The sequence below is a fragment of the Sinohyriopsis cumingii genome, chromosome 2 (genome assembly GCF_028554795.1).
Source record: "Sinohyriopsis cumingii isolate HCF-2022 chromosome 2, ASM2855479v2, whole genome shotgun sequence".
Taxonomy (NCBI): Eukaryota; Metazoa; Mollusca; class Bivalvia; order Unionida; family Unionidae; genus Sinohyriopsis; species Sinohyriopsis cumingii.
In genome coordinates, this window is record NC_142962.1 from 35644566 (window position 1) to 35670120 (window position 25555).

Consider the following 25555-nt stretch of genomic DNA (forward strand, 5'->3'; position numbering starts at 1 on the left):
GTAAATACCAAAAACAAGACATTTGTCTTTTTTAAATCCAAAATTGTCCGAAAGTTGTATTTGGCCCAAATATTCTTCACATCATTCCTTTTGGCCATCACGCTGGCACATGTGACACGTATTAAACATGTGAATAAAGGATCATAAATATAATTATACAACTGTTCTGTAAATAAAGAGGAATTTTTAGAATTATTTTGTCATAAAAACATTCTGTTAATATGATTAAATTCGTAGCAAGATTGCTCGCGAATATGCGTACATTTTAATCTGTCGGAAACTACTGATGTACCGTCGTGAAAAAGTACGGTGTCAAAATCCACGAGGAAAAAATACCGCGCTAAACCGGTATACTGGTAACACAGTGCACCTGAAAATTTTGATCTACCAAAGTAATTTCAGGGACTTAATTCTAATTAAGATATACTGTCTGATACCAGTATTAAGCTTAAGCTTGGTTTTCTGAACAAGAAAAGAAAATGCAGGTGCTTCAAGTTTCTGAACTTCAAATACACGCTAACACATTAACACGATATATTGTATATTTCAATAACAAACGAGAGATTGTTGCTTAAATTTTATTTGCTATAGCTTTAAAACTATTTTAAAAAATATAAATTGTGTAGTTTATTTCGAGTGCGCCAAGTGTGTGAAGACTAGCAAACATATAAGAAAAATAAGCAGAATAAAGGCTTGACAGCTTAAAAGGCGTGCAACCTTTGCAGCATTAACACGCATTCCACCCCACCCCACCCCACCCCACCCCAAAACACCTTAGTAAACGATCATTACACATGTTTGGAATAGATATGTTCGATTTCAAAATGTATCCTTAGCAGTCATGGTATATAGCATGGGGAAACCAATGCTTATTGTCATGTAGGAAGGCCTTGTAATGCAGAGCGTCCGTTTTAACGCCAGTACGTCGCTTGATCTCCAGATAGGCGATTCTTGGGTTCCCCATGGGCATGTTCGGTATTTTGTCAGGCAGCTTTAACAACCTGCGAATCTCCAAGGCAATTTTCTACACGAAAGACATCGAAAAGATGCAGTAAGTGATACATTATTATGCAGTGTACATAATGGAATCAGACATTTATTTCAAATGGGCTTCTCTTTTTTTCTTTAAGATGGGAGAACGCTAACTAGACTAAATTTGTATGCATTTTATTGGTATGGTTACGGATTTTTCTTACATGGGGGTGGGGGGCTGAATTTTGTTATTTTCCACGGATTCTGAAATACTTAGTAAATTTTGCTCGTTAAGCGTATCAGCAGTGTGTGTGCGGTAATGACGGTTTGAAATAGTATACACGGTGAGATCTTTTTATTTTCTTTAGTCAATATAAAAATAGAATAATAATTGGCGTGCAGAAGAATGAAACATTGAAGTAATATTTTCAGGGTTTAATTTTATTGAAAGAATAATCCTGTTTCAACGAGAACTAATTAATTTGTCAGTTTCATTCTGTAAATTGTTGTTTGAAAGTCAAATGTTTGCAATAAAAGCAATACCTAAGTAGAACTGCTCTTATTTTGTGAAACAAATTTTCATGAAATTTACATGGCAGTGTTATCTGCGTACTTTTTTCCAAGGACTGTTTTAGACACAAAAAACTACCACTTGCACCATCACGGCAATCCTGAATTTGTTAAAAATACAGTTTATCTAAGAAGTCAAGGTTTAGTTGAGTGTCGCTTCCAAAAATCCAGTATGGACATAGAAGAAGTGACTGTTATCTTTGAAACAAACGTAGAGCTGAGAATGAGCCATTCATTTAACACCATGGATAGTAATGCCATAATAGATGTTGATTGATAACATAGTTACCTGGATGCGACCTGCTACTTTCAAAAAAAAATTTATAGATGAAAACACGTGTATCCCACCCACCCCAGTGCATGTAAGTGTACCTGTTCTTAATGTGATGTGAATTATTTGTGAAGGCCTCGCAGAAATAACAAGGGTACGTATGTTCAGGAGTGTAGATTAGTAGTTGTCAAAAACAATGGCGTTTCTTATCAGAGAAGTTTTTTTTAATATGCAACAAAATTCATCAGAAGCTACGGCCCGAAAGGTCATTATCTTTGTCCAGCTGGAAATAAATTTTGATAATAACACAACAGAGGATGCACAGTGTTTTTAAACTTGTTATAGAAAGATGTTCCCAAATTTCAATAAAGAATGTGCTGAAGTCCTCCGCTATAACTTTGATTTAAAATACTTGTCCTTTACTTTGTGGGCATAAGCTGTTTTCTATAATAGGCCACATATATTTAATATAATCTTTAGACTTGTTAATGGGTAAACAATATACACATTTTTGGCTTCTTGATTAAGTAATTGGTTTTGTTTTTGGGTTGTTGTGTTTTTTCTTTCTTTTCTTCTCTTAAATATGCCAGTGTCTATGTATATTCAGCTATAGGCTTGGGAGATAGAGGAGATGGGAAGTATTCAAGTCTCAACGAGATTTGGCGAAATAAAAGAAATTGTGAAGCGTCCTCTTAAAAGATTGGAGTGTTGGTGTTTGTCTGCATTTATTGGGTATGATATTCCACCCTACTGCTGCAAAATATGTAAAAGACGTTTTCGAACAGAGTCGTTTTGAACTAAAACAAATGAAGATAATAGACAAAATATACCTCATATTGTATGAATGGATATTGGACCCTGGAGTTAGGAGATCGTTGATATAGTGTCGTGACATATTATGAAAAGATTTATATGTCAGAAAAGTAATTTACTTTGTAATGAAGTTGTAGCCACAGTAAATTAATGAATTAATGTGAGAAGGAATGGTGTTTTCCCGCAAGGGCTCGTGTTTTGGAGTTCGTTTATCCGAATAAGATTAGTTGTAATGTAATGTACCCCTATGAAGCGTTGTTGGGTTTAACGCCACTTTTCAGCACACGATAGGCCATACATGGCGGCCAGTATTAATAGTGGAGGAAGAACCCGGGAAAACCCCGGAAAGAACCACCGACCCACGAGAAGCTACTGGCAAGCTTTCTCACATACCCACATTGGCCGAATCCGAGACTCGAACCCACGCAGACAGAGGTGAGATGGCAGTGATCCGTAACGGAGAGCGCTTTCGACCACTCGGCCACTCGGGGCCCCTCCCCTATGAAGCAACCATAACCAAACAAAAGATATATATATATATATATATATATATATATATATATATATATATATATATATATATATATATATATATATAGGTGTGTTCAAAAAGGGTATTTCGGAGTCTACTGCAGAGCACGTTTTTTTTATTTTTGAGCTAATTAAATTGAGCTCCCTGAACAAACAATTTATTGATATCTTTAATTTTATGTATTCTTTGCCTTGATCAAATTGTCATACAGTTCTTTTAATTGCATTTTTGTTAGTTTTGCAGCACAGTATAAATCATTAACATCTAGTTTCAGAGAAGAGATTGTATCACTCTCTGAAAGTACAGTTTAAGCGGATATCATAGGATATGGTTGATGAAAAGGAGAAAGACCAAAAGGCTAAGAAGAGAGCCTTGACGTAAGTAGTATTGGCCACATTAGTATATAATCAGGGCCGGCGCTACCATACAGGCAAACTAGGCAGCCGCCTGAGGCGCTGATTTCAGGGGGCGCATTTTTAATTTTTTTTAATTGTTTATAAATTTTGAAACTTATATTTTCCGGGGTGGGCGGGGGCGCCAGAATCTAACCTTGCCTAGGGCGCCAGATAGTATGGCCGGGCTTGGCGCCGGCCCTGTATATAATCGCCCTCTTGTTAGGTCTAATTCAAACCAAGCAAGCGAATTATCAAAGATTTATATACCTCGAATTTTTTAATCAAAATGTAAATAAATTGCACTAATTATTTTTCTTCATCTCTAACTGCTTTGTATCAATGAACTCTGAGAGGGCAGTTTGGCATGAATGTTCATCTCTAAGAACTGATTGTGAGGTATATACAAGATTATATTTCTTCAAAATTGGGTAAGATGAAGGGCTATGTCCTTTTTAACAAAATTCATAGTAAAGGTTGATAAAGGTGAGATAGGTCGATAATTGTTTGCTGACAATCTATCGCCTTGTTTGAAGGCTGGCTAATTTTTAGATTAGTTGGAAAGATTCCTGTACCAATGCCTTTCTTGATCAAGTTAGCAATTGAAAAGACGGCAACTTGAGCTGATAGTTTAAATAGTTCTGTTGAGAATGTATCTGGTCCTGTCGATTTGTTGCCATCAAATTTCTCTTTAAACACAATCCTTAATATTTTGAATACAAATGCAAAAGATATGGAATTATATATGAGGTGGAAAGTTCGACTCTTTACAAAATCTATAATGAGTAAAAATAAATCTCGTGATGTGTGGAAAACTGGTTTCCAAGCATTGCAGTTAATGATGTAAAACAAAGTATTTAGGTCGCTTGCAATATCTAATGGTCCTGCACCAGTACAACTATATTAGAATTTATGCGAGAATTGACGGCAATAAAACAGGCAGACTATGATAAGACCTACATACCATATAAAATATCAAATACATATTTAATTTATAAAGAACATTGATTCCTACAAAATATGTATAAAGACACAAATTAAATACGTGTATTTCTGCTGTCATTCGAAATTGATACTTATTATATATGATCAAAGAGTTTCCAAATGTGAGAAAGGATTTGAACAATGACTAATGTATTTATCCTTGAAGTCCATGTTATAAATATCAACTGACCTTTATATCCTGGAAATCTCGAACTCCTATAGATGGGAGAGAGGAAGCATCAACAGCTATCAGTTTCCGTCCGCTGATGAAGTTCTTTTTGAAACATCCCTGCAAATATTAAATAGAACTACATAGCTAGTAATACACTTTCTATATTTTGGTATTCGTTTTTCCATCGATTTTTGGTCTTTTCATGTAACGTTTTCTTAATATTATTAGACGTTGTTTTTAACGCCTTACTCCATCAAAATCGTTAGTATAATCTAGCAGCTGTAATCCAACATGTACGCCGAATGGGTATTCGGAATATTGTCATTAGGCATGTTGTTTGCAGCGATTGTTCCTTGATTAACTTAAATACAACCTGTATGCTATTCAGAACAAAGCAAAATAAAATAAAGAAAATAGATATTGCTATAAACCATTAGGTAACCCTCTCAGCCTTCATATTCTCATGTTAAATTAATCACAAACTTAATGGTTAAGGTTTTATCAGTGGTTGTAAAATTAAACTATTACCACATATTGTGGAAATCCGAGGTTTCTTATCCAAGATGCGACTTGCTCAATGTTCCAGTAAATGCATCTAGGTATGTTTTCCTGAGCATCAACAGCTTCTGTATATTTTCTTGCCGCGGCTTCCACGTAATTATCAAGATCACAGGAACTCGAATCGGTAATGTTTGTCATATAAGCAATTACTTAATAATAATAAATATAATCTTTGTTATTTATAGTACGCAATGTAACACACATACTTTCTCGTTACAGATGCCTTATAGTACGACGTCAATGTATAGCAACATGATGACGTAGCTAGTTTTGTTGGGTGTAAATAAGACACGCTTTAGAAAGAACGTAACGTATTATATGCTTATTTCTTTCATCCATTTCACATGTTCACAAAGAAATCGACTAAAAGACATGCCATATAAAATAGAACACGAAAATAAAGAGGGTGTAGAATTTATTTTATTTGTTACTCAGTACTGTTTATCAGGTACATACTTTTAAGTTTAATTTTCACTCTATCCACAGCAAGATATAAAGTACGGAAGACAAATTGTAACAACAATTTAATATACATAAAAACAAAACAATAATTCGGTAAATGTCTGTAAGGGCAACAGAGTGTTTGTTTCATCTATCGCGAGGGAAATCATTAGTGCATTTTATTTTATATGTATAGCCGGAATCAATTGTTAGTCAATATAAAATGTCATTTTTAACAATCTTGGCGAAATTTAAGGTAGCATATCGTTTAGGACAGCTAAAACAACGCGTAGTGAGGAAATTTTCTTTCAGGAAAGTACATTATACTCTCAGAGTATTTTTGACTCTTCAGGTTGATGCATTATATTCTTAATGTATTTTTACTCTTGATGTAGCTACAACATACTTTCAAACTATTTGACTCTTCGAGTAGATAAATATACTTTCAAGTTTTTGTCAAAATATTGTTTAAGTATAATGTATTATTATATGTTCATTTTTCCCCTGTTAACTTTACATTGTCAGAATCGTGCATTACCCGATACTGAACCCGCGCGCCAAAACACATATAGCATTCACGTGCATAAAGGAACTATTTTCTATCGTAAACAAACAGTGGACGCAGACGCCAGCACTTTTGATTTGTAAACAAATCATGTACACTGGCGTAAGAGGCGCTTTATTAATGTTGTCATATAATCATATTGGCAAACATATTGTGGGATTCAGGTATAAGCGACCCCCCCCCCCTCTCTCTCTCTCGCTCGCTCTCTCTCTCTCTCTCTTCTAAATATAAATCAATGGGTTGATACTGAACTACTGAACTACATGCTGAGTGTTAAAATCCGCTTGCCTCCTTTGAACAGTCAGTATTTTCCTTTGACCCTAATCCACCTTTTTTTGGAGCGGGTGAGGGTTATGAGTTGTGAAGGGTGAGACTGGGTACATAGCCCTGTGGGTTAGAGCCCAGGTGCATCTGAGCTAGATGACAGATAATTTATTTTACTCCTCGTGGCACGGATTCGTTGGACCAAGTAACTACAATTTAACATGTGTGTGTGTGTGTGTGTGTGTGTGTGTGTGTGTGTAGGGGGTGTATCTACTTTACTGAACAAGGAATGCATGAAAATTTTTAACAAGAGCCACTATGGCATCTTCTCAAAGATTGTTGTTTGACTCTCAGGTACAAGTGATTTATGTAACCTTCTGTTTCTCAATTGATTTCAAATTCTATAACCGTTGAGGTAACGAAGACAACATATAAATTAAATTATGCCAATTGGAATTTTTTATTCGTGGTAATCTTCGGTGCCATGGCAATCATATTGAAGTCTAACTTTGAACATTCACAAGAATCTCAGGCATACTTTTTTCTTAATTTTGTTCACTTAGTAGTCAGAACGTAAATATTTCTGAGCGCTCCTGTTCTTATATTCTTATTCTTTTTGTGAACGGGTTTATGATATCTGAATTGATTTCTACATTTCTTTCTGCCTCATCCTTGCTGTGGCATAGAGAAAATAGTAATGCCTTGGCTAGAAGTGTTAAGGGAATTTATAGGTATGTTTGTTTGAGGCAACATACTTTTCCCGTTCTCATAAAGGCTTCTTTAAGACTTTGTAATTGAAAACGCTTTCAACAAATTATTTTCACTGCGTCAAAACTATATCTCTGAAAGAATGCAATCATCGAGTCACCATCGGTTTTAGGATGGCTGCTACTGTACGGAAAACACATTTAACATATCTCGTCAACCATACGAACTCTCTGTATGCGTGTTCTTGTAGCTGAAGAGGCAAACTACGAATGTTCTTCTATGAAGTATCCATGTATATCAATCATACCCCACCATAGGAAGGTAGGGACATCATCTATCGTGTTCCAGGAAAGCTGATTCCTTATATTCCCATTCATAGTTCTTCACACGACAACACTGTACTTGGTCTTCTCGTACCGAGCAGACAAATCCGGCTCTGGCTAACGATATGGTACTGGATATGTCTTCCAGAGCTTTGGAATATTTTTTTAAACGTCTTGTGTCATCAGAGTCACAGAAAAGCAAAACCACAGGAAACATGTGTTCTTCTTTTGATTTGTACATCTTGATAAGCTACTGGTGTCGAATCTACATGGAGGATTTCCACGTGTTTCGTAAGTTTTCCTTTGTGTCGTCCAGCAGTTGAAAGTAGCGAATTGGATCTGTGAAATACAACGTCTTGTGTAGTATCGGATATCGTGCCAGTTTTTCCTCACAAACAATTCAACATTACTCTGGCGAACGACCGTCATCCTCTCTTCTCCACTTGCTTCAAAGTTACGCCTTCTTAGGTCGGTACTCGGTACCTTTCGTTGATTTGCCCTTGTCTTCTGGAGTCTGACACCAAGCCGCTAATTTCTTTATTTCTCTTCAGTTTTAGGAATAATTTGACGTAATCGGAAAATTGCTTTATTGGAGTCATAGTCCTTTCTGTGTTGTTCTGTTGTAGGAAAGTGTCAAAGTACGTGTAGTTTAACAAGCAGTATCCACGATCGAGAGCATAAAACAAATCAACACTAACCCACCTTCCTATCTAAGCGCGTTCTTCATTCTTGTAGCGAAAAACCTGGTTTTGATTACATGCTTCATCACACGTACTGCATAATGGAAACTGGAGACATCAGTTATTTTTGGAAATGAAATGGTAACACATGATACACAAGTTCGTTGGTGATAACACCTTTTGGTTGATCAAACGTTAGTAATGATGGATGTCTTCCACGTCCATATGTTCTGTCAGCATTTTACAGTGGACGGCAAGGAATCGAGCTTATTCGCACATTCAAGGATACAAAGAAAATACATCAAAGTATATTGTTTCGTCTCCTTGAGAGTTATTCGCGTCGTACAACAAGCATGTTGCATTGATTCGTTCTCTGTTGCGTGGATTCAAATGTTCGATATTTTCCACGTCGTAAACTTTAGCAATGCGTCTGAATTCTGGATTAGGTTCTGACACGCCGTTGATGTTTGCTGATACACTTATTCCATGGTAAACTGTGAGAAAAGAATTTTCAGGTTTCTTTAAGGAAATACAGTGGGGCATATATGAAACAAAGGTACCTAGAATTTGTAGACCATCTTGGGGTGTTCTAAATGCCAACCATCCAATTTTCTTCTCCCCATCCTTTCAAGCATGTTGTATCCATTTGACATCACTTTCACAAAAATACTGGAGTCAGAGCAAAACTTTGGCGAAGTATCAACGGCTGACAGAGAAAAGACCGGATTATGATAACTAGTGTGTTTTCTTCCATTAACTTCGTTCCTAGGCTAATCCACACTCTTGGTGATAGTAGAAATTTCCTTCAAAGGATCGAGACTTAAGTGGTCCAAACAGTAATTGTCAATATTTTTCACAAGACCGTTATACAATGTCTATATAAGATCGGGAATATTTCAACATTTCTTCTAAAAGGTAAAAATTGTCTGATGCGTGAGTTTGGCATCAAGCGTAGAATGATTATTGTTGTTCTGTGTGCATAAAGTCAGAATCGCAGTAGTTTGTCTGAAAAGCGTGGAAAACACCATATGGCCTTTCTTCATTTATTTCAACAGTTGTAGGCATTCTCCTGGAAGGCATGGACAAACAATATACGAAATCTTCAAATTTTATTTATTACACTTTCATGTAAATGAGTTTGACTCTTTTTGTGGGAACATGTTCTGAATAACATATCAAAACAAGTTCTCCACTGTATAAAGAGAAATTAAGAACCATGACTGTAGCATATCGATGGCGGTTTCCGCAACGCAGAATGTTCTTTTCACTCCAAGGATCGTCAGTAGGGTCTAAAATTCATTGAGTAAAATCGGGACGAGTATAAGAACCCCAGATCATTGTACTTCCTCCTGTCATCTGACAACTGGGACAATGCAAAAATATAAGTTCTTGTATACACTTGTCAGAAACACGATGATCAACGCAAAACTTGGCACGTGAATGCAAGGATTTTGTGTACATTCAAACTAAAATGATAGAATACTCTTGGTTCCTTTTATTATTGTTTTGGTCTTCGTTTAATTCATTCTCGAGTTAATTCTCAGATTCACAGTCCACTGCTTGGTCAAAAATCTGCATCTTTTCTTTCCTGGACAAACCTGTGTCCTCGTGTTATTGGTTTGATAAAGACAGCCTTACGAGGAACATAATCTCGATAATTCACTATCGCTTTTCGTTGCTGTTGTGGTTGTTCCATACGATATTGTTTGTGGCAAGATGGACTGAAAGAAGTTCGCCTGCAAATAGAGCAATGAATTCATTCTTTTCTTTTAGGAATGCAAGGCCTATAATCTAAACACCCACGTCATTGTCTCTCCGAATGAATGTGTTAGCTCTGAGTGGCAAATTTTTGGTAAAGTGTCTAGGCAATAGTATATGTATTCTATAAATTATGTGTTGCTGGAAATAGCATCGGAATTCTTTTGATCATGGTATACGTGTATGTATTTTCCACATACCAAATGTGGTATTCGAAACACGAGAGCTCCACGAGCCACTGGAGGGTATACTTTCAACAATTAGCTAGGGGCCAAAACTACTTAAGTTGCCACAACACGGTCTCCTAATGAATGCTATTTGCTGTCGAAGAATATCTGATTCTCTTTGTTGTTTCGCTTTTTAAGATTGTCTAACGCTCTCCTTGATCGTTTCCAATCTGATGTATCGTTCTTTCTCCACATACGTTCGATCCAAGACGATGGCACCGACCAAGTACATATGATCTTGTGAGCTCTTAATCTGGACAGCACTGCGTTTGGTTCCGCAAATTGAATTCACTAATAAAACGTTTTGCGTCCATTACCTCTAGAAGATAAAATGTTCGTCTTGTAAAGAGTGACTGTTCCATCAGCCATGTTAACCTCGTCACTGGATTGTTGAAAGTATTGAATTTTGTCGATAAGTTTGGACGTTAATAATTCTACTAGTGTACTAAATTCGATCCACCCAGGAGACTTCAAACTGTCATGATTTATGGTGAGTACCACACGACGTCATCTTTAGCTTCGCATTGTTGTTTCAATCTTCCTAAGAATGAATCCCACAAATATGTAATGAAATCCGATGCTTTCTCGGGTTGTTGTTAATATTTAAACTTTTTATATTTTATCGTGTACGTGTAAGCGGTGGTTTTAAATTTTACAGAAGTAACTTTCTGGGATCTGTCGACTTAGGTTCTTGATGGGTCTTGATATTTGTTGTCTTGCGGCAGTGGTAGAGGGTTTTGGTTTAGGCTCATTCAAGGTATCTTCGAAATCACGTGCATGCACTTGAACTAACACTTCAGTTAGCGCATTAGGTGAAACCGAAAGTTGTCATCGTTGTCTCTTAATATCTTCTGGTTTCTCGCTGGAATATGTGATCGTTACATAATGATTCCAAATGATTTGACTTAGTTATACACACTTCCCCCCATATATATATATACATATATATATATATATATATATATATATATATATATATATATATATATATATATATATATATATATATATATATATATATATATATATATATGGCGAAGGTGTGTAAAACTAAGTCAAATCAATTCATAGATTCCCTTTCTTGTCCTTAATTTACAGAGTCCTTCGAAAATACACTATGAACAAGACTACTGACTACTACTGCACTCGAGATACAAGTTAAGATACTTGTCTGTCAAGACAAATTACATTCGGCTTCAGAATGTCCACAACATTAAAGAAAAGAAAAGACATAAGAAAAGATAGACAAAGGTAAAATGATACCTGTTATCATTGTCATTAAAAAGGTTACTGGTCTTCAGAGTGTACCAAGAAAAAAAGAATAAGAAGAAAGAGGAGGAACGTTTTTCAGACACAAAAAGTACCCATATCCGTCAAGTCTCCCAAGAAAAAAAAAAGAATAAGAACAAAGAGGAGGAACGTTTTTCAGACACAGAAAGTACCCATATCCGTCAAGTCTCCCAAGGAAAAAAAAAGAATAAGAACAAAGAGGAGGAACGTTTTTCAGACACAAAAAGTACACAAATCCGTCAAGAAATTCAAAAAGGCAAGACCAATAGAAGACACTGAAGAGTTAAACCATAGGCCAGTGAAGAAATTCAAAACGAGGCAATGGAAGAAGGACTGAAGAAATTGGACTTATGTGGTGTATTATGAAATTACACTGAGTTTTATTCAGAGAGAATTGAACAAAGAAAAAACATACGTGTCTGTTTATCTTGATTTTCTTGTTGTTGCTTTGAGTAACGATAATATACTTAAACACGCCGACACACGCACAAACAAGCCCACACACGCACACCTGTCATCACGGAAAAGGGATTAAAGTTTAATTTGATTTGGCAATCATTGAATAGTGTGTCTTTTCTAAGATCTCTATTTGCCATGAAAATGACGGTTGGGATTTTTTAATCACAAAAGCGTATGGACTTGACATCATTAGCTATAACAGTCTTTTCCACGGTCAAGTCCTACTCAGTGTACTGCTGTTGCTGCTGCTTTTGTGGTGGTAGTAGTAACTGATGCTGTTGCTGTTGGCAAATCAGTGGCAGTGAGCGTGGGTGTAATAAAGGAAGAAGGTTGAGACTTAGATCGTGAAGGTCTCTTTCTTTTGGGTTCAGCTAAAATTAAAGTCTGATACATTTCTCTCCGATACGCTAACTCAAATACCGTGTAACAAACTCTCCCTTTTGTTTTCACTTCCTTCTGCTAACTGTTTAATGCTGTCTTCTTCTTTCTTCTCGATTTCTTTTTTTCATCTTCTTGCGATTGTTGAACAAGTGCTTGCTCTTCTTTCTCTTGTTGCAAAACTTTTTTCCCACTCCTCCTGTTTTTGAAATCACCAACCAATGGTAATGATGGAAAAGGACGTGAGGTATTAATACCGTCTGAAATCACCAGCCAATGGTAATGATGGAGAAGTAAATGTATTAGTACCATCTAAAATCACCAACAAATGGTAATGATGGAAAAGGAAGTGAAGTATTATTATCGTCTGAAATCACCAACCAATGGTAATGATGGAAAAGGAAGTGAAGTATTATTACCGCCTGGAATCACCAGCCAATGGTAATGATAGAGAAGGAAGTGAATGTATTATTACCGTCCCACACAACTATTTTTGGGAGATGATAAGAAATCAGCTAAATATAAAATGAAGTGACCCTATTCTGGACAAAGAATACTTGCTACAGTCGCTACAGTAGTCGCAGACATGGTGCTATCGCAGCATGACCACCTCATTACGTTGTCTTCTTTTCTCCAGCCATGCATATTGTACTTTAACTATTCTGCAATGGTAAACCGCAGGAACGGTCGTCGTGACGTCGTGCATCTACTCTCTCTCCTGATTGGAAGTTCGGAAGAGAGATAACATGCTGACTGAAATTTGATTTGTGGAACATTTGAACACGTTTCTATTCTGTTCTAGGTTTTATATATATATATATATATATATATATATATATATATATATATATATATATATATATATATATAATGATAATAATAATAATGAGGACGTTGTATAGCGCCTAATCTTTAGAAGCTCTAAGCGCTTTACAACATTAGACAATACCTATAATATAAAAAAACACATATATAATGATATAATTACAAACACAGACACCACGAAATTAGAAAACAAAAAACGTGCTGAGAATATTTAATGTAGGAAACATTATTAGGTCTTTAAGTTTGTTCTTGCAGTCGAAATAAGTGAGTTTTGAGAGCACTCATGATTGGGATCACTGTGTCTTTGTGTCTAAGTTCAGTGGGCAATTCATTCCACGTTACTGGGCCCGGGTATGCAAAAGAACGCTGCCCATATGACTTTGTTTTCATAGTGAGAATAGTGAGTATACGATTGTCAGAAGAGGAGCGTAAGTATCTTGCTGGTGTGTACACATGGGTGAGGTCGGATAGGTATGTTGAACTAGAGTCCGTCAGTGAAACGTAGCACAGAGAACAAATTTTGTGTTTGATTCTGGATCGAATGGATAGCCAGTATAGGGTACAGAGCAGTGGGGAGGTGTGCTCTGATCGTGGTACTCTAAATATGATCCGAGCAGCAGTGTTTTGAACTTTTTGCAGTTTCTGGAGTAGATATTGAGATGAACCAGACATAACTGAGTTACAATAGTCCAGTTTTGAAAGTACTAATGAACACACAAGTGTTTTAGTGGCATCAGCTGAAAGATATTTGCGAATGGAGCTGATGCGTCTCAGCTCAAGATATGCAGCCATGCATATATTCATGACATGTTGGTGCAACGTGAGATTACTGTCCAGAGTAACACCTAGGTTTCGTACTGATTGTGTGAATTTAATGTTGGTGTTGCTGATATTTATTGTTTGAGGTAAAGGATGTGAATGAGAAAGTCTTTGTGTTGTGATCAGAATGACCTCAGTTTTATCATCATTCATCTGCAGCTTGTTACATGTCATCCATGATTTCACATCAGAAATGCACCTCTCTACACCTTGGATGGTAGCATCATTTTCAGTTGGGTGGCTAGATTTGTTTATTTCAGTGTCATCAGCGTACAATTGGTGAGACACTGGATGATGATATATGACACTTGAGAGTGGCTGAGTGTATAGAATGAAGAGAACAGATCCAAGAACAGACCCCTGTGGAACACCACAACATATATCAACTGGGCTGGAGTGTATTCCATTTGTAGACACAATTTGTGTCCTGTTGACCAAGTAGGACTTGAACCACAGTAAGGCTGTATCATGAATGCGAAATACATGCTAGAGACGGTGAAGTAATATATAATGGTCTATTGTGTCAATTACTGCAGACAAATCGAGGAGGGTGAGGCCTGTAATATTTCCGCTATCCAAAGCAGAGAGAATATCATTAACTACTTTTAGAACAGTTGTTTCAGTACTGTGGCAAGGGCGATATGCAGATTGTACATTGCTAAAAAGATTGTTTGAATTCAGATGAGATACAAGCTGGGATAGAACAACCTTTTCTAAGATTTTTTATATGAATGGGAGATTAGAAACTTGGCGGTAGTTCTTTACATCGTTATGGTCTAGTGTTGGTTTCTTCAGCAGAGACTTTACAATGGCAGTTTTTAAAAATGATGGGAATTCCCCTGATGAGAGAGAGGTATTAATAACATCAGTTAGTGAAGGCAATACTGGATCTAAGCACTCAAGCAGCAGAGATGTTGGATTTGGATCAAGTTCACATGACTTTGGTGCACTCATCATCAGGATTGTACGTATGAAATCCATAGAGACAGGTTTAAATTCTGCTAATGGTTGCCGCTCAAATTCTGTATCCCAACTGTATGGTGACGACGAATCAATTGAAATTGTGGTGTCAAGCTTATCTCTAATGGTTGGTACTTTGTCACGGAAGAAATTTGCAAACATGTCCGGAAGGTCGACTGGAGAGCAGGTAGTTGGAAGTGGTGTAGATTTGTTCCTTGACATTAGCTTTTTAGTAATCTCGAAGAACTTTTTGCAGCTGTAACTTTCCATGATCTTAGTAGTGTAGTGGGCTGATTTCGCTGCATGGACTATATTTGTGACATTCTTCTTAGCGGCTTCATAGATTTGCTTATGAATAGTGAGTCTGGTGGAAAGCCAAAGCTTCTACATATATATAAAACAAGCACGTTTGCCTTTTGTGTTCAATCTGGTTTAAACCAGTTCATACCAGTTTATTCTGGTTCAACACCGGTTCAAACCTGTTCAATCTAAGTAGATTTCATAGTTTAGGTCCGCTTTAGATGGGTTTTGACTGTTTCGAACCAGTTTAAACCGGTTCCATCCGGATCAAATGGGTTCCATCTGGTTAAAACCAGTTCATTCCAGTTTATCCTGGTTCAGAACCGGTTCAAACCGGTTTAATGCAGGTAGATTTCATGGTTTAACTCCACTTTTGGACTGGTTTTGACTTTTTCGAACCGGTTTAAACCGGTTCCATCTGGATCAAACCAGTTTCATATGGTTTAAACCAGTTAATTCTAGTTTATCATGGTTCAAAACCGGTTTAATAGATGTACATGTCATGGTTAAAGTCCACATTGGACTGATTTTGACTCGTTAGAACCTATTTAAACCGTTCCATCCTGATCAAACCGGCTAAATCTGGTTTAAACCAGTTCATTCCAGTTTATCCTGGTTGAAAACCGGTTGAAACCGGTTTGATCCAAGTAGATTTCATTGTTAACTCCACTTTAGACAGGTTTTGACTGGTATGAACCGGTTTGAACCGGTACCATCCGGATCAAACGGTTTAATCTGGTTTAAACAAGTTCATTCCAGTTTATCCTGGTTCAACACCGGTTCAAACCTGTTCAATCCAAGTAGATTTCATGGTTTAGGTCCATTTTTGACGGGTTTTGACTGGTTCGAACCGATTTAAACCGGTTCCATCGGATCAAACCAGTTCCATCAGGATGGTTAAGCGCTTAGTCAGCAACCATCGTTTCGGGCATGCTGTTCAACCCAAACTACCCCGTGTATTTAAAGGCATCGTTGGTTATTACCAGGATCATATGCACAGCGATATGGACACGTATTTATGTGGAAAGACAAGGGTGTATGTCCCGATATTAGTATATCGACCGTGAGACGAAGTTTGAAAAAAAAGAATACCAGTGAAGCCGTCCCTGGTGGGTTGATAAACCCCAAAGCTCTTTTCAGGGCCACCCATATCACTAGTAAAGAGAAGTACTAATCATTTACTAAACATTTTTGCTTGCGTATGTGTTTTTGCATGTTTCTTGTGCATGTCTATGTTTATAACTAAAACTTAAAACTCCTTAGCCCATCGTATGAGTGAGAAGATATAGTAGTGTGTCTACAAACACTTCTGTTCCTTGCGTGTGTGATAGTATATTTGCATGTTTGTGTCATAATGTGTCTCTTTGTCCCCTTTATCGAAATGCTTGTTTTGTCTATGCGTTGAGCGTTCTGTTTTTTTTTTATTTTTAAAGAAACATTTACACTCAACGTTGTAATGAAATACATATTCAATAATGTATTTTGTCAAAACATTAAAATCTTCTTATCATTAAGATACTTTTCTCATTTAATGATGTTGCTGAAAAATCCCATGTTAGAACCTCAGTATCTTGTACCTTGTCCTGTCATGTTCTCCTCATCGGTTTCCTTATGAAATTGTTCAGATTCCTGGCAAGCATGCATCAGGATCAGCAACTTAATGAATTTGCAGACCTTAGGTTTTGTTTCTAGACTGATGCATCTGCGCTCCAACACATTTGCTTGTAGTCTGCCAAAGGTCACACTTGTTTTATCACTTCTAGCGTTGGTTTCAGCAACAATGTGGACTACACATGAAAACGTGCTTTCGAGATAGGTGAACGTGTCCACTGCCGTTACCATAATGGTAATCTCTATGTTAAGCTTTCTCCGTGCAGTTTGGTGCATCACATTTGTCTTCCTGATACTGCTTGTGAGACCGAAATTGTCACAAGCTGAAGAGAAGTTGTGCATACTATGTTGCATGTCAGACTCGGATTTGGCATTCGGGGAACAATTATCAACAAACAGGAGATCAAGAGCACCTGCTTCCTATAATTTCGTGTTTGCCCAAACTCTGCTAAGATTGAAGAGATTGCAGTCAGTCCGGTACCTGATGTCGGTTTCAGTGTCATAGTCACAAATGTCATCTATAAGCATAGCAGAGAACATCACACTGAAGTGGGCTGGGGCCAAATTACATCCTTGCTTGACTCCAGAATGGTTCAGATGACTAGCTGTAGACGAGATGCAAACATCATGTCTGTGAAATCTCACCATTCCCTAAAGTCACACTGATTATCGGGCAGGAGTTCTTGATCGATGTGATGTACAAGAAGATGCAACACAATCATGGCGATGTTCTTGACGACTATTGATAGCAAGGAGATGCCCAGGTGGTTGTCACATGATTTTGTGTTGTCTTTCTGCTTGTACGAGTGTATGATGGATGCATCCTTGTACCCTGTGATACACTTCCATGATTCCTCGTTGACTTGAAGAATTCAGTCAGTTTCTTGTCATGTACAACACTCCGGATTTGTATACGTATGCGGGATAAGCATCTACTCTATATGATTTGATGTTTGTCAGCAGATTAATTGCTTTCACAGTTTCTGTCAGCGTTGGAGAATCAGCAAGTGTTATGTTGATTTCTACACGAGCCAGACAATCATCTGCCTCCTCAATGATAGGTGACTGTTGACTGAAGGTGCTATGCACGTATTCTGTCCATTTTGAAGTATATTTGTTTTGTTATTGAGCAGTGTGACGCTGTCCGCACTCAGTATTGACGTTCTTCCAGATGACAGTGACCCGAATATTGTCTTCAAAGCATCCAAACAGTAATTCATTTCATTCCTGTCTGCAAGGACCGAATCTCACCTGCCTTACCGAATCTCATCTGCCTTATGGCACAGCTACGAGTCATGTTACTCTATTAGTCCTGACCGTAGACAGCGATCACAAGCCCTAGGGTAAGAAATACAGAACTTCTCGTAGTTCTTGTTCAAACAAATTTTTTCTTTTATAAAAATTAAAGTTTTTTTCGGCCTGGGCCCCCTTACGGGCCCGGGAGCATGGGATATATCCCAGGTGGCCAGCCCCCCCCCCCCCGCCATTGTTGACCCTGCTCTTGGTTTAAAGAAGTCAGTCCGCTTGATGTTATTGAATATTGCTTTCTTAAATTATGAAGTGCTGTCTTCTAAACAGGCCTTCGCAAGCCGAAGTTTCTCATTCAGAAGTCTCTTTATGGCATCATCTTTCTCGCCAGATCAATATTGATGTTTACGTCTGGAGGGACTGATGGTTTACATATGAGTACACAAAGTCTCTGAAGAGGTTTTCCTCAACATTTCCGGAGTTTATGTCGATTTTATCTAGTTGGCTGCAAAGCTTTTCGACAAATGCCCGTTTCACATTCTCCTGTTACAATTTGGATGTAGTAAGCTTTTGTGCATGTTTTGCCTTGTGGCCGTCTTCTATGCTGAATCTCAATATTGAGGTTGGAGACTATGAACCTGTGGCCAGTCCAGCATTCAACACTTCTCATGGACATCCAGGCTGTCTCTTCTACTGACGATGTAGCCAATAAGATGACAATGCTTGGAGTGTGGATGCATCCAAGACATATTGTTGCGGCTTGACAGGCGGAGGACACTGATTAGGAAATCGGGTTCAGCGTATTTTCTCCTTAGGAGTCCATTGCTTTTGCATTTGCCAAAACCAATTTAGCTATTGACACTTGGCCATGTCTGGTGATCTGTGCCAAATCTAGCATTGAAGTCACCAAGGAAGTTAAGCATGTCTGCTTTGGTACGCGTGCAATACAAGACTCTATGTCTTCATAAAATTTGCCTTTGATCTCACCTGGGTTTGTCATCGAAGGTGCATAGACGTTGGTAATAGTTGCATGTCTTTTTTCATGTCTTTTTCAATACAGTGTTCGTCTTGTTTGCATTAGTGTGTCATTCATACCCTTTTGAAGACTTGTAAGCTTGTTAACCAGCTGTGATTAGATGGCAAACCCAACACCAGCATCTTCACTAGCCAATGTTCAGGTATATTAACCCTATCTACACCATGGCGGAACGAGCAGATATGTATGTGCTTCAGGTCTGTGAGTTTCACTGGATGCGGCGGCAAGCCATCGCATCCAATCAAATTTAACTTGTTCAAATTTGAACACTTTTCCTACATGATTGAGACAAGGAGAACTTGAATTGACTCAAAAATAAGAAAGTTTCCACTGCTGCTCCGTGTTTGTACAAATACATTTCATTCAAATGCACCTGTAATGGCTTCCCTCTGGTACTTAGTCATGCTTTCGACGTTAAATTTACAAAGTATTCTTTTGAAGTCAATTTCCTCCACCAATTTTGGCATATGTACAATGTTCCGCTGTTACACGCTATTGGTTAGTTGACATTGCATACTACGGGAGGCAACTCATGAAATCCATTAGATATCGCTAGCGCAAAGCACTAAAATACTTTCTTGATCCGCCAAGGTGTAGATAGAGTTAACATACAGGAACCTTGGCTAGCGAAGATGCAACACCAGCTTTATGTCGCTCTTCTTTACTTCGGCCACTCTAGAAGAAGGTGTATCCGTGTTCAATTTCGGTCAGTTTTCCTTCCTCTGCTATGCGAGTTTCACTCTCTGGATGTCGAATCTGTCTGGTTCACTATAAAATACAGCTGTTCTTTTCTATGATCGACATGCTGATGTACTGTCCATAAATGTGCGTACGTTCTATGCACCGATTGTGAGTTGCGCCATCTCTGGCATCTTCTTAGGTTTTCGACCGCTTACATGGGATCCCGTCAGCTGCGATATGCTGACCAGTGTTAATGTGAAACAAACAATGTTTAGGGTACCTTTTCTGGCCTCTTCCTCATGCTACGGAGGTGAGCAATGTGATCCTAAAATTGGCTCTATACGACCCACACCATTAATTGTATGGAAACATGGGAACCAGTCTAGATGTAATACAGTATATATGGGTTTGGCTGGCCAGGATTAGTCGATAATGAAAGTTAGATTTTAGTTTTAAAAAATAATCTTTTGAGAGCTTATCCTATGTGTAACTAAACAAAAAATAGACATTGTTTTATTGATGGACTTTCAGTCCTTTAACAGACTTATGTTTGAAACACTCATTACTGAAATTAGCATCTGACTCTTTGGTGCGGAATTTAAAGCACATGTTTCAAACACACAAAGCTCATGGCTTTCTCTCCACAGAAGCTGCCATCCAGAAAGCATATATACATGTACTGATAAATATAGGTTTGATCATGAGAACTTAGAAATTTAAATTTACTGAACTTGTTATATACCGTGAGTCCTTTCCTCACCTATCTTCAGCTACAGTTCCCAGTATGCAAGAGCCTTTTCTTCGCCCGCCTATGCGCATCTTCGCCTTGTATTTGTGCGTCTTTGGCGTTGTATTTTATAGTCTGAATATACCTCGCCGTTTGTTGGTAGCCCCTACCGATTTCAATATCAGAAATCTAGAATGTCATATAAAGTCCCCATAACTTATTCATAACACTGGCATCCTCTGAGCCTTTCATGTTTAACGGACCTTCCATACCAACACGGCGCCTCATTGCGTACACTATGAGAGAGTTTATTTCCCTCAGACAACAGAGTGACGTATTTCATCATATTCATTAACTGCCTAATGATTCTGTAAATTACCATAATGTTGAGAGTTTATAGTTATATCACTTTGCAAACATGAACATGGATATTACACGGCTTGTCAAATCCACGTGATAGGCAAATTCGTAGTTGTCATTCCTTTCCTTTGCTCGATTCGACAATGTTAAATATCGGAAGTAGTATTTTACATACGTGTGTAGTCATGGATACACCCCTTCGCTGAAAATAGACTTGTCCGAGAATTAGAAATGAATGGCGAGGAGGGTCGTCGTTTACACTGAAAACTTCCGTTTGGAGTGAAACACGCAGACGACAACTATGTTAGCCCTCCCCTCGGGCATAGTCGGTGCTGAAATTATAAATCAGTAAAAAGAACTAAGTTCTGTGCATCTTTCATCTCATGTGTGCTTCTCGTTTTTTTAAACCGGGGGCGCGTACAAACAAACGAAGAGGTATATTCAGACTATAACAACCAAGAACTATAAACACATAGTTTATATACATACATGCCATATTTCTCTAGACATCACATGTATCAAGAACAGGAAATTTCCAGATAGGAAAAGTTTTAAAACGGAATAAAATGGATTCGTCTTATTAATGTATTTTATCTCATTTAATAATGCTGCAGAAAATTAATTGCAAAAAGAAAAACGCGCACAGACGCGTAGAGACGTTTTAGAAGTTTACCTAATACACCAATAAACAGTTTCATCAGCGCCGCCATTTGCTTAGAAGAGCCCGGATGTACGAGTAACCTTTCCAGGCTCTGTATAAAATACCAGTAAACAAAAAGTTAACTTGTGATCTTGCAGTGAGTTCTAAATGAAAACAAACAACTTCATGATGAATGAAAGTAATTTTTAATTTGGTTTTAAATACTAGTAAGAAAATATATTTAGACACAAATTAGTATTTAAAAAATGACGTGAAATAAAATATTGTTTTTGACTGAAAAAGGCTGTGATGTTTGTTTCCTATTTCACTAATTTTATAATTTGGTTAGACGTTTTTTTCTTCATTTTTTTAAAATGAACATTATCTATAAATCAAATAATATTTCCAGCACTTCAAAGTACTGGACAAAACCGGCTCAGTTATAGTCTGACTCTATCAACCCGTTTGTTCTTTGGGAAAGTCCGTTAAGCATGAAAGGTGCAAGGGATGCCAGCATTAGTGCCATACTGGTCACAGTCAGGTTAGAAATTATAAATCAATGATTCATTTGACTTTGGTTATTGAAACTGGTATCGGGGATGTATAGTCATACTATAGATACCCAAATCAATTTTGGCAATGTGATGTAAAAAAGATAAAAACAATTGATACCATTGGGGAAAAAGTTGTGGGTCGGGAATGAGAAACAGGGACATTCCGGCAACTGGAAACAAGTTTTTTTTAATTATTGTTTTTATTTGCCTAATCAAATATGACTTGACTTCCTACAGTTAAAGCTTCACAGCACACGTTAATGCCATTTTTGTAATACTCGCAATTCAAGAACAACAACTCTTGTGTAACTCTACAGTGTACGCATGCGCTCTTTGAAACTGTTTATCTGTTGTATTGTAAATTTACATCTTTGCCTCTCTATGCAAGTCATGGACTGTATGTACGTAACTGATGCGCGTCATTGCGTTGTTAGATAGGACCCCAACAAGGGAAGTAAACCGAGCGCTGTTTCGATCGAGAAGTAGACTTGAGTAGTGTTCTGTAGCGCACATCCGCGAAAGGAACCAAAATATATCTGCTGAGAACTACCTAAGGACACACGGTACTAATGATATGGACATAGTACACAATTAATTTTACTATATGTTCTCTACAATTGTTTCTCAGTACTGACCTTTCCACTGTGTGACAATCAATGCAAATCATATGTTAATCTAAAATACCTTCAAAGATGACTTCACGGTGAAGTTCTTGTCAAAGGTTGACCTGCTCTTTTTTTTAGATCATTGACTGTCAACATAACAGCATGTAACCAGAACACGTATTTCACTTCCGGATCATCACCAAGGCCTTATTACTCACTGTGCACTGTCGCCAAAATACATACAGACAACAACACCCTGAGCTCATATTATCAAGAATAAACAGTTACCTTTAAATCCCTACCAAAAATGCATAAATAAAACTCTTCTATCACCACCAAAATGAGAGAGGAAAAAATGTTCTAAAAATAGACTAGAACTACATTCGTGGGTACTGAACTGGAAGTATTAATTGTGATGTAATTCCATATGGATAAATGGGAACCAGCCTGGAAATGGGTGAAACATAAAATAGAGTATATATGGGTTTGGCTGACCAGGATTGGTTAATAATGTAAGTTATGTTTTAGGAAAAAGAATCTTTTGAGAGTTATCCTAGTTGTAAGTGCAAAAAAAGACATTGTTTTATTGATGGAATTTCAGTCCTTTAACAATCTTGAGTTTGGAACACTTATTACTAAAATTAGCATCTGACTCTTTGGTGCGGAATTGAAAGCACATGTTTCAAACACACGCAGGTCCAGAAAATGCCGCGGCTCATATCCTTTCCTCGAAAGAGAAGCTGACATCCAGGTTTCATCTATACTGATAAATATAGGTTTGATCATGAGCACTCAAAAATGTTAAGTTATTGAATTTTTAATATCATGATGTTTGCATAGGTTTTCTATGGGAATTGAATTAGTACCGCGAGTCCTTAAGATCTGCGCTGGGAACCAATGGCCATACCTAAAATGCGCGTCGGGGCAATATTGTGTCGGGTACGTATGACATTATTCCTGATTATACTTATTATTATTATTATTATTATTATTATTGTTAATGACCACACTGCTGATTAACGCTAAAAATAGTATTATTACCCAATTATTGATATAGCAAAACTATTGGAAGCTTGTTATTGATGTAGGCCCTTTCATCGTACGTTAAGATATCATATTTAACATTTAAGAAAATACCGTTTACTTGTTTACTGATTTGCCTTAATGAAATTGAAAATGTTCTGATGAACTTACATAGGATCAACTTCAATTACTTTAAAATCTAGGTAAAACTGACAGAAAGTATTCTACTAATTACCTGAATAGGAAGTGTATATTTAATTTAATTCATACTGATGACAACATTGCAGATTTATAATGTTTTCAATTCGCATTACTTTTAAATTTACAATGTATTTCTTCTTGCTTTTAAAATTTATCTTCAGGACAAAATAGTAAAAGCTCTTCAATTTGCTTACCATTAAATGTAGAAATAATATTTAGTTTTGTTTCACGAGTTGATGCCAAAATAAAAATAAGTATATTATGTTTTTGACACTAACCATCTGATACCAACGGCCAGTAAATTAAAGTAAGTACTATTCCTTATTGTAGACGAAACGATTTTCAGTGTAACATGCTACCAAAGCCAATTCATTACTTCAAGTTTCCTTATAGCATCCATACCTGCAACCAACATTACTTGTTGAAGAAAACTAGAAATAGTACAGTTCAGACTCCCATACTGCTATCAGAACAAATGATAAACATCTTTATTGTTACATTTAAATTCATCTCCTACTTCCCAATCATGTGCCGCAACACGTAGAATACGGACATTCACTTCATGAATGATAACATTCCAGCTGGGAACCCAAACAATTTCATAGATGTTTTATCATATTGTAGCTATCGTCTTAACTAGTGTATTTAAAATTCAGTGTGCTGTATAAATCAACACATTTCATACTATTCGTTTTTTCCGTGTTTAACTTGCACGAAAGATTCCTTGACCTCCACTACACAGAACTATATAATTTTTAGCATCCGTGCTCAGAACCAACTTAAACATGTGATTATAAATGCCACCAGAATATATATATATCTGGCTTCTTTCACATTTGTAGACGTCAAATTATATCCATGTATATCATTTAATATCTCTTGATCTTTTGTAATTGCAATTTAGCAGCTTTATTCTTAAGTCATTGCTCACAAGAGCTGGCTCCTATGTAAGTAGTCAGAGTTTCCTCTGACCCTTGCCACCCCATTTTTGATATTTGGACATTTACGTTGGGGTGTAGGGTCATAGTCAATTTCCTATCGAAAAGTTGGAATTCGCCGACACCATTTGGTGTCGGCATGGAGTAGCCGCCTACAAGCTGGCCCAGCAATCTTGAACGACCTTTTATCAAAATATTTCTGCATGAAATCGATAGGAATATGATTTATTTTCTCAGAAAATGCGATCACAGCATTTGTTATGTCTTTAATCCGTTGACAAACGGGACGAAAGTACATAGTTACTGAAATTTGACCTGAGTCTCGCCATTTGAACTCCTAGTCACGTGACTACACAACTCTCGCAACCTACATGTCAATGATATCAGAGGTCATACAGTCACGTGATATCAACAATACACCAGTTCTAGTGTTGCTGTAGGAAAACAAATCGAACATATAAATGCAAGTCACGTAATTTTTTTTCTATAGAAAAATGGAAAAAAAACCAAACTTCTCACAATATTTATATTGAAAACAACGACCGAAAATCAGTAAATGTTGCAGCAATGTGAAGAAAACCAGATTCAATAAGCAGAGAGCACATGTCAATGTGTTAGTCACGTGACACTAACAAACACATCGCTGACACGTGCTCGGTACTTCTTG

At 37.2% G+C, this 25555-nt stretch overlaps 1 protein-coding gene across 2 annotated transcripts; it reads right to left on the reverse strand.

Annotated features, from left to right (window-relative positions):
• Positions 1-564: 564 nt before the first annotated feature.
• LOC149804625 (sterile alpha motif domain-containing protein 15-like) lies at positions 565-23155 on the reverse strand. 2 transcript variants are annotated; one of them, XM_089942569.1, is made up of 4 exons: positions 22806-23155; positions 21103-21259; positions 4725-4823; positions 565-1024 (listed from the first exon to the last, which is right to left on the reverse strand). In XM_089942569.1, exons 2-4 carry the CDS (start codon positions 21112-21114, stop codon positions 833-835), a joined length of 303 nt encoding a protein of 100 aa, XP_089798695.1. In that variant the 5' UTR covers positions 21115-21259; positions 22806-23155; the 3' UTR covers positions 565-832. The 2 variants fall into 2 exon arrangements, with proteins under 2 accessions (XP_089798695.1, XP_089798689.1); XM_089942563.1 differs by lacking the exons at positions 21103-21259; positions 22806-23155 and adding an exon at positions 5235-5521.
• Between the last annotated feature and the right edge of the window lie 2400 nt (positions 23156-25555).

What these genes read in the sequence shown, in the direction of transcription:
- LOC149804625 (XM_089942563.1), bottom strand. Translation starts at nt 5,405, where the DNA reads ATGACAAACATTACCGATTCGAGTTCCTGTGATCTTGATAATTACGTG. An exon ending in TCGGATTTCCACAATATGTG is followed by an intron (nt 4,824 to 5,234) that starts GTAATAGTTTAA and finishes TAATATTTGCAG; the next exon opens with GGATGTTTCAAAAAGAACTT. An exon ending in GAGATTTCCAGGATATAAAG is followed by an intron (nt 1,025 to 4,724) that starts GTCAGTTGATAT and finishes TCTTTCGTGTAG; the next exon opens with AAAATTGCCTTGGAGATTCG.